This window comes from Piliocolobus tephrosceles, chromosome 20 (genome assembly GCF_002776525.5).
Source record: "Piliocolobus tephrosceles isolate RC106 chromosome 20, ASM277652v3, whole genome shotgun sequence".
NCBI lineage: Eukaryota > Metazoa > Chordata > Mammalia > Primates > Cercopithecidae > Piliocolobus > Piliocolobus tephrosceles.
The window spans coordinates 36,317,684-36,326,504 of record NC_045453.1 but is presented as its reverse complement, the minus strand read 5'-3'; the positions used below and the strand labels follow the sequence as shown (position 1 = coordinate 36,326,504).

Sequence of the window (8,821 nt, the reverse complement as noted above, 5' to 3'; positions counted from 1 at the left end):
GACTTGGCTGTGGCTAATTTGCTTGGTACTCAAAGTCATTTGGCGCTACCCGTCTGTTGACAAGTAGCACAACCTGCTTGTTGTGCTATGTCAGAATACCTGAGACTGGGTAATTATACATTACTTAAATCTAAAAATTTACTTTATAAAGTTTGCTTTATATATTTATAAGTTATGTTTATTATAAGTAAACAGAAGTTTATTTCTCACAGTCTGGAGGCCCGGAAGTCGAGGATCAATGTGCTGGCATCTGGCAGGGCCTTCTTGCTGCGTCCTCACGTGGGAGAAGGTGGAGGAGCAAGAGAGAACCCACTGCCATGAGTCCTGTTTAAAGGGCACAAATCCATTCAGAAGGGTAAACCCCTTATGACCGAGACACCCTCCTGGAAGCCCAGCCCCCAGCACTGTTGCATTGGAGATTAAGTTACAGCTCGTGCACTTTGGGGACGTGGTCAGGCCACTGCTGTTATTCAGCAGTTAACATTCCGTGGTTAGTAGTCATTCAGTACTGTTCAGTCTTGCAGGGCTCGGAACCATCGGTGTCTTAGTGTTTAGCCTTGTGACCACAGCCCGGTTAGCTGTGTGTTCCAAGTGTCTCCAGATACTGAGTCAGCGGCTCCCAGGGCCCCGAAGGGCCGCACCGTGGACCCAATGTGTCCTGGTGCCCAGGAGACTCTTTGGAGGAGTCACCGACACCCTTGCCCAGGGTCATCACACAGGTGCTTTGGGGAGGATGCCACATTCCACTCACTCTCAGGGGCCACTCCTGTGGGTGGCAAGGCCCCCGGCATATGTGAGCCCCTGGCACCGCTGTGGGTGAGCCGGGAGCTGAGGGGGAAGGGGTGTCTGGAAAAGGTAGCCCAGAGTCCTGGTTGTCCTTTGAGGGAGTGGGGTGGGCATCCCAGGGACCCCAGCCTGGGCCACTGGAGCCCTTGCAGCAAGCCCACTTCCCAAATCCCTGCCTAACTTTCAGGCTGCAGGGGAGGCGTTAAATATAGAGACCAGCTGGGTGGGGTGGGGCGGGACTTGCTTTCTCGCCAGGCGGATATTTTTATTCCTGGCTCCTGTTTGATGGCATCAGCAGCACTCGGAAGTGCCGGGGCACCTGGCAGGCCCTCCCGGCCTCCTCTCCTGCCTGTGGCTCAGGAGCTCAAGTCCCTGGACTCCTATGGGGCAGACGCAGCCACAGACCAGTGTCCTGAGAGACCCTCTCCATGGGCTGGGGAGAACTGTTTGGCCCGGACCCTGGACCCCCACCTTTCCTTCCTCCTCACACCCGCCAGCGGGCCTGGTAGGGGTCCAGTCTCTCCGGATCCCCATGGCTTTACCCAGTGGCAGGTGCCGGGCCCGACCCAGGCCCTCCATGTCAACACCCAGTGGGCACTCAGGGCTGAGAGGACAGGTGCCAGGGCTCTGCCCCCACTCAGCACACACCTCTTGAGACCCTGCTGGCAGGAAGATCCGAGTGGGGGGGCAGTGTGGGAGGGAAGACGTGAATACCTGGGTGAGACGACAGGATCCTGGGGTCTGGAGGAAGCCCCTGACCTTGGTCTTCATGCAACACATGGCCGCCACATCCCCTGCCTCACATCCCACGCTGGTCATTACCCGCGGATGCCCAGGACCTAAGGGACTCCCCACTTCCTACAGAGCGTGGCCCGGTCTTTGGCTTGGCATCCTGACCCCATGTGAGGACAGCCGCAAGGCGCTGAGGTGCAGCGGAGTGGGCGCTGGGCGGGGGCCTGGGTCTGTCTGGATCTGACTCGCCCTTGGCTGGCGCTGTTTCCCAGCAGCAGCCGGCGGTAGGCGCACCCGGAGGGGAGGGTCCCTGGAAGATGTCAGTGGGTCTGGGAGCGGGCTTCCGGCGTTCCCTGCATCGTGGGACCAGCCTCTGGGGGGAGGGTGGTTCTGCGCCGGATCCTGGGGGCCTGTCATGGTGCGCCCAGGAGGGCAGGCACGTGAGGACAGGGGCTGCAAACCAGCAGATCCCGGGGTTCCACCCTGAGACCTGCACCCCCGGGCCTCATTAGGGAGAGCCCCTCAGAGCCGGGCTTCGGTGGTTCTTGGGCGTCCCTCATGAGCAGCCGGGGAGGGGCCGGTAGACCCAGGCTCGTCTCCCAGGCTGCAGCCCAGCTGTTCCCCTCCCCCGCCTGCCGGCTCCGGTCCTCGGCGTCTGCCCCGTCCCCGGGGACCGCTTTTCGCGGCTGAAGCGTGTTCCTGCCCCGAGCCGGCTCTCGCCCCGTCTCCCGGGCCCGCCGCGCTCTCCCAGCGCGGTCTCCGTCCCTGTCCCTCCCTCCCGCCGCCTCCCCGCCCTGCCCCCCGCCCCGCCCCCGCCCGCTGCGCGTTTCTCTCCCGCCTCCCGCGTCCGTCTTTGCAGCCCGCGCCTCCCGCATCCCCTCGCGTCCCCGTGGCGCCCGCCCGCGCGCGTCCGCGCCCCGCCCCCTCCCGCGCGGTTCCGCATTGGCGTGCTGCAGGGCGCGGTGCACTGCGCCGCCACCGTCAATAGGTGGACCCCCTCCCGGAGATAAAACCGCCGGCGCCGGCGCCGCCAGTCCCTCTGGCTGAGACCTCGGCTCCGGGTAAGGACGCTCGGCCCCCGGGCCTCCGCCCCCGCCCCCGTCTTCCGAAGAGGGACCCCCGGGGCCGGTCCCGCGGGGCAGAGGGCGGCCGGGCCCGGCACCCGCACCCGCCCCCGCGCGCGCCCGGATTCCGGCTCCCGGGGGTCCCCGCGTCGGCCGGGCTGGGCCGGGGGTGGGGGGCGGCGCGGGGCGGCGGGGCCGGGTCCTGGGCGGCCATCTCCCGGTAGCCATGACCTTGGGGCCACGGGGACCGTGCGAGCTGGGGGCAGGGTCTTCAGTGCCAGGGGCTGATGGGGTCGGGCTTCGGGGCGCTGGGCCAGAGGACGCTGAGGGAGGTGGTGAGATCTGGGGGCCCTGGCCTCCCCACCCCCACCCGTGTTCCCACCCCAGGGTGGCTTCTGTCCTCTTTGCCTCCCCCAGCCGCCTGTCCCCGAGGAGCAGCGTGGGTTTCTCCACTGACCTCTGTGATGGGACGGGGCTGTGACCCAGGGCCCTGACCAGAGGGGAGGGCGGAGGGAGGGTGCGCCCTATATCCCCACCGGGCCGAGGGCATCTCCACCTGACACTTGCTGGGCTTGGCTGGACCGGGTCCTCTTCCTCGGGCTGGAACAGGGACCCCCACCTCCTGGCCGCTGTCTGCCCCTGTGAGAGTCTGGGAGGGTGGCGCGTAGAGCTATTCTGGGTCCCTAATCTGGGCAGCGCATCTCCGTCGGGGCTCGGGCCCAGCCTGCCCGGCAGGGATGAGGGGAAGATGGCGCCGTCCCTGCCTGTGGAGGGGAGTGGGGAGCAGTGGCCATCTCTCCCCCGGTGGCAGCGGGTGGGGGTGGGGCGCCGTGTCCCTGGCCCTGCCGCCAGGGAGGGGAGCAAGCGTGGAGGACAGGGCCCTGGAGCGCTGGGCAGGTGACTCATCACCCCGCTTTGCTGGTCACGGACGTACCCAGCCTGGCACTGCGTGGTCCTTCCAAATGGTAGCTAACCCCTTCCCAAGGAGCGGCCGGCGGGCTCCCGACGCCCAGTTATTTACAGCAGATGGGGCTGATTGGGCTCAAGCGTGGGGTGGCGGCAGTGCACAGCCTCTACTTGCCCTCGCCAGGCCCAGCTGTGGGTGAGGGCCCTTCCCTCCCCACCAAACATGGGGGCTTGGTTTGTGGGCAGGGATGTGTGCCCAGCCTGTGCCAGGACAGTCTCTGCTGGTCTCTCCCCTCTGGGCTCCCCATCACCTGTCTCCCCTCCACGGCTGGTCCCACAGAATCACTGCAACCCCCCTCGCCCTGAGCCAGAGCACCCCAGGTCCCGCCAGCCCCTCACACTCCCAGCAGAATGGGCAAGGAGAAGACCCACATCAACATCGTGGTCATTGGCCATGTGGACTCCGGCAAGTCCACCACCACAGGCCACCTCATCTACAAGTGCGGGGGCATCGACAAAAGGACCATCGAGAAGTTCGAGAAGGAGGCGGCTGAGGTGAGCTCTGGAGGCTGTGGTCTTGGCCCCCTGAGAAGGAACCCCCAGCTCCTGTGGTGGCCAGGCTTGGCATCTCCCAGCCCCAGGACACGTGGCTCAGGAGACCTCCAGGGCAGGAGGGACCCCCGCTGTGGGGCACTCAGGCCTCAGAGGGTCCAGTGGGGCAGCCCCTCTTGCAGAGAGCTTGGTGGGGGAGGGGTGGCCATCGAGCCGCCGGACTTGCCCTGTGGTGAGGGAGATGACCTGGGAGGGTCCACAGAAGGCTCTGGAACTCTGCCACATTGAGCTGGGGCTGGAGGGCCCTAGAGCCTTGCCCCCTTCCCCCCAGGGCCAAGGCTGGGGCTGGAGGTGGTGCTGCCCTCACTTGTCCCAGGGCCCTGCCAGGACGCACGCTGCTATTAATAGCTGATTGATGGGCAGCTGGCCCGTCTGCTCCATTTTCTTGTGCTGGGCTGTGGAAGGCTGCTGTCCAGTGCAGCCCTGGGGTGGGGGTCCTGGATGGGGTGGCCCTCTGGCTGACCTTTTGAAGCGGTTCCTCGTTGGTGGTTGAGACGGTGGTGGGGAGTGGCCATGAGTCAGGGTCTGCTCTCTGGTCCCCCTCCCTTGCCCAGGGCTCTGGGGAGAAGCCCGCTCTGGGAGGGCCTGTAGGAGCTCTCGCCTGGATGATGAAGGTGGAGGCCAGGGCCCGGGGAGGGGGGCACTCGCTGTCCTGGGCTGAGTCTCTGCCCTGGTGAGGTGGGTGCTCTGAGTTTGGGCTGCATCACCCTTTACCCAGCCTCGTCGGGAGAAGGCGGGGTTTCAGAGGGCCACTGGTTCAGGCCCCAGCTGGGTCCCCTCTGGGTCCCCTCCAGGCTGGGCAGCCTCTTGTGGGGCAAGAGTCCAGTCTGTGCGAGGCCCCGGCGAGGAGCTATACCCAGCTGGGTAGTGACCATCGCTGTTGCCCTGACTGCAGCCCGTCCCCTTCTGTGGGGGTCTCACTGGCTGAGGCCCCCCAGCTTCCCGCGACCAGCAGAGCGAGGAAGGGGAGGAGAAACCTCAGAGGCGTGGGGAGGCTGGAGCAGCGGGAAGGAGCTGTGCAGCCAGGCCCTCCTCCTGACCTCATTCCGTCTTCCCGTCTCCTCACCTTAAAATAAAATAACACCGAGGGTTGTTTATCTGACAGCCCCAAACATGGTGGTATTATTGGCCTCTGGCTGAGGAAGGGATCTGGGGGCGTCCGCAGCTTCAGATAAAGGGGAGCCCTGGCGGGGGAGGGGTTTATCCCATCTGGCGGCTCCCAGGCCCTCGCGCCACCTGCTGGTGGACGTGCGTAGCCGCACCCATTCCGGAGCCGGTGCGGAGGCCGGCCACGGGGGGCAGGGTCTGGGTGTGGGGTCCAGACGGAGTGGGCCGGCCTTCCAGGACCCCGGCGGGGAGCAAGGGGGTGCTGGAGCCCATCTCCCGCCTCCCGCGGCCACTCTTCTGTGACAAGCAGCTCGCACCGCCAGGGACTCCCCGGGTCCCAGGTCTCGCCCTCAGCCGTGACCCTCACCTGTGACCCTCACCTGCTCCAGATGGGGAAGGGATCCTTCAAGTATGCCTGGGTGCTGGACAAGCTGAAGGCGGAGCGTGAGCGCGGCATCACCATCGACATCTCCCTCTGGAAGTTCGAGACCACCAAGTACTACATCACCATCATCGATGCCCCCGGCCACCGTGACTTCATCAAGAACATGATCACAGGCACATCCCAGGTGAGCAGGGCACAGCAGGTGGGGCTGGGGGGGAGGCCGCCGCACCCCTTCAAGGGACACTGGGGGCCCCTGGGATCACTGGGGTGATGGGGTCTCCTGTGCTTCCTGTGAGGGCAGGGGACCCCTCACCTGGGCCACCTCTCACCCAGTCTGGGTGAGAGACCCCCCAAGAACAAATCCAGGGCTCTGGCATCTGAACCAGTGCCTGTGAGGACACCCAGCCAGTGTCAGAGTCCCCAGACAGACGGGAGCAGATGTGGACATGGACACGCCTTCATGCACAGAGGGGCTAGAGGCCAGGGTGGGGACAGTGAGCAGTGGGCAGAGGTGCCACCAGCGAGGCCTGGACTGTATGACATTTCAGGGCACTCACAGAGATGCACAGGCACCCCAGACACAGCATCCTGCAGACAGCAGGACACATGCCACCACCTCCAAACTGCTTTGATAACTGTGACCTCAATCTGTCCTCAAGTGAGGAACAGGACCAGAGAGGCTGAGTGACTTGTCTGGGGACACACAGCCCACTGGTGGGGGAGCCAGGGCTGAACCTCAGTGCCCTGACCCGTGGCCTGGCGATGAGCCCCCCACACTGCCCTTGAAGTGGGGACCCCCATGTCTCCCTCCCCAAGGCCCCAGTGGGCTGCTCAGGCCCCAGCCCACTGCCTGGAGAGGCCTGTGTCCCCTGCCGGGCAGGTGGGGCGGGGCTCACTGTGTCCCCCGCTGGGCAGGCGGACTGTGCGGTGCTGATCGTGGCAGCGGGCGTGGGTGAGTTCGAGGCGGGCATCTCCAAGAATGGGCAGACACGGGAGCATGCCCTGCTGGCCTACACGCTGGGTGTGAAGCAGCTCATCGTGGGCGTGAACAAAATGGACTCCACGGAGCCGGCCTACAGCGAGAAGCGCTACGATGAGATTGTCAAGGAAGTCAGCGCCTACATCAAGAAGATCGGCTACAACCCGGCCACCGTGCCCTTCGTGCCCATCTCCGGCTGGCACGGTGACAACATGCTGGAGCCCTCCCCCAACGTGAGTGGTGGCTAGGGCGGGACGGGCCACACGGGCGGGCTGGACCCCCTGCCCCAGAGCGAGGCACCGGCAGGTGGCAGGGGGAGGTGGGGGGCCTGTCCCAGGCAAATGCAGGTTCCCCACGAAACCTGCTGGGTTTCCCTAACTGGCTCAAGGCCTGGCGGGGAGCCCCATCCCCCCTCAGCACCGGGCTTTGCTCCTACACTCATCCTCCCACGTGGCTGGCCAGGGCCAGGGCCCATCCCCGATGTCAACACAGCAGGGGCAGTGGCCTCCAGCACGGCCCATGTGCTTGGTCTCCAGAGCCCTGCCATGGGGTGGTTGGTTTCATCTCTGCCAGGCCATTGTCCTGGCTCTGGAAAACATGCAGGGGCTGCGGGCTGGGCCGTGGGGGCCTCCCCAGCTGCCTCCCCTGGGGTCTTGGAGCAGGGTTTGTGCAGCTTCTGGGCTGGCTGGGAGGGCTAAGGGTTGGCTCTTGGCTGGTCAGTTGGGAGCTCAGCGTGCAGTCTGTGGCCCAGGGACTCTGCCTTGGCTGGATGTGACACGTAGAGACACTTGCAGAACCTGAGACTGTGTTCCAAGGGTTCTCCAAGCCAGAGGAGACACCAGAATGGCCGCCACTGGGCTCTGCCAGCAGTGTAGCTGCCACCAGTGAGGGTACAGGCGTGGAGTCTAGAGACAGTGGGGAGACAGACCAGCAGCACTGAGCCCAGAGCTGAGGTCTGGGGACAGAGCTGAGAGGGGCTCCCCCAGCCCCGCCTCCATCTCATGAGGCTGGGTGTCGTTTACCTGTGATGGCATTTTCCTCACAGGTGTCATGTGGTGAACGCCATTCCCCGCCTCTCCAGGGAGGCCTCCAGCCATCAGGGACCCCACGACCCCACACTCCCCTCTGGCCTGAGCTGCTAGGTGGCCCATGCTTATACAGGCCCTGGGAAGCTGGGGCACAGTGCCGCCGGCTCCCTCCCCTGCTCCCTGTTGGTGGCAGGTGGCCAAGAGGGAGGCTTCGTGGGGTGGGAGTGGGGGCTGCACCAGGAGAAGCTCCAGACAGGGCTGTGCCAAGCTTGGAGGCAGCACGGTGTCCAGGAGCTAGGGTGGGACGAGGCTCCCCCTCCAGCTCTGTCCCTGGCCTGGCCCTTGTCCAGACTCAGCATCCTCCTAGTCAAGTCACCTGCCCTGCCTAGAGCTGATGGTCAGGGGCCTGGGGCCTTCGGGGCTTGGGGCTGGACTGGGGGTTTGTTCACAGTGTCAGCAACTCCTGAGCAGCCTGGGCTGGGAAGGGTGCTTTACCTCTTTGTCCTCCTCCTTTTAAGAGGGATCTCCTCCCCAGGGTCCCTGTGATGCTGGGGCTATGGGCTGGGGAGGAGCAGGTTGGGGAAATTGTTCATCTTAAAGGGCATGAGGCAAATTTAGCCTGAACAGGAGGATTCCTGGAGGCACCCTGGGGAGGCCTGAGGGTGGGGAGGCCACCAATGTCTCTGTAATGGACTGATTTTCTCCCTTCGGTCCAGATGCCGTGGTTCAAGGGCTGGAAGGTGGAGCGTAAGGAGGGCAACGCAAGCGGCGTGTCCCTGCTGGAGGCCCTGGACACCATCCTGCCCCCCACGCGCCCCACGGACAAGCCCCTGCGCCTGCCACTGCAGGACGTGTACAAGATCGGCGGTGAGCAAGGGCGCTGTGCTGGAGCTCCTGCCCAGCCAGTTCTGCCTGCCCTAGACCAGGGGTCCCTATGAGGCATCTCAAGACTGGGCTATCTCCAGTCTCTCCCCTTACCACACACTTTCTGGGGAAGAGTCCATCCCACATCCATCCATCCATCCACCCACCTCCTCACCCATCCATCCTCTGTCCGTCCATCCATCCATCCATCCTTCCATCCATCCATCCATCCATCCATCCACCCATCCACCCATCCATCCACCCATCCATCCACCTCTCTGTCCATCCATCCATCCATCTCCCCACCAACCATCCTTCACTCCATCTAACCATCCATCCATCCACCCATCCATCCTTC

At 64.6% G+C, this 8,821-nt stretch overlaps 1 protein-coding gene across 1 annotated transcript; it reads left to right on the top strand.

Moving 5' to 3' along the window:
- Positions 1-2,318: 2,318 nt before the first annotated feature.
- Positions 2,319-8,537, top strand: EEF1A2 (eukaryotic translation elongation factor 1 alpha 2). Its single transcript, XM_026447237.1, has 5 exons — positions 2,319-2,579; positions 3,829-4,043; positions 5,597-5,776; positions 6,508-6,804; positions 8,316-8,537. Exons 2-5 carry the CDS (start codon positions 3,900-3,902, stop codon positions 8,535-8,537), a joined length of 843 nt encoding a protein of 280 aa, XP_026303022.1. The 5' UTR covers positions 2,319-2,579; positions 3,829-3,899.
- The last annotated feature ends 284 nt before the right edge of the window (positions 8,538-8,821 follow it).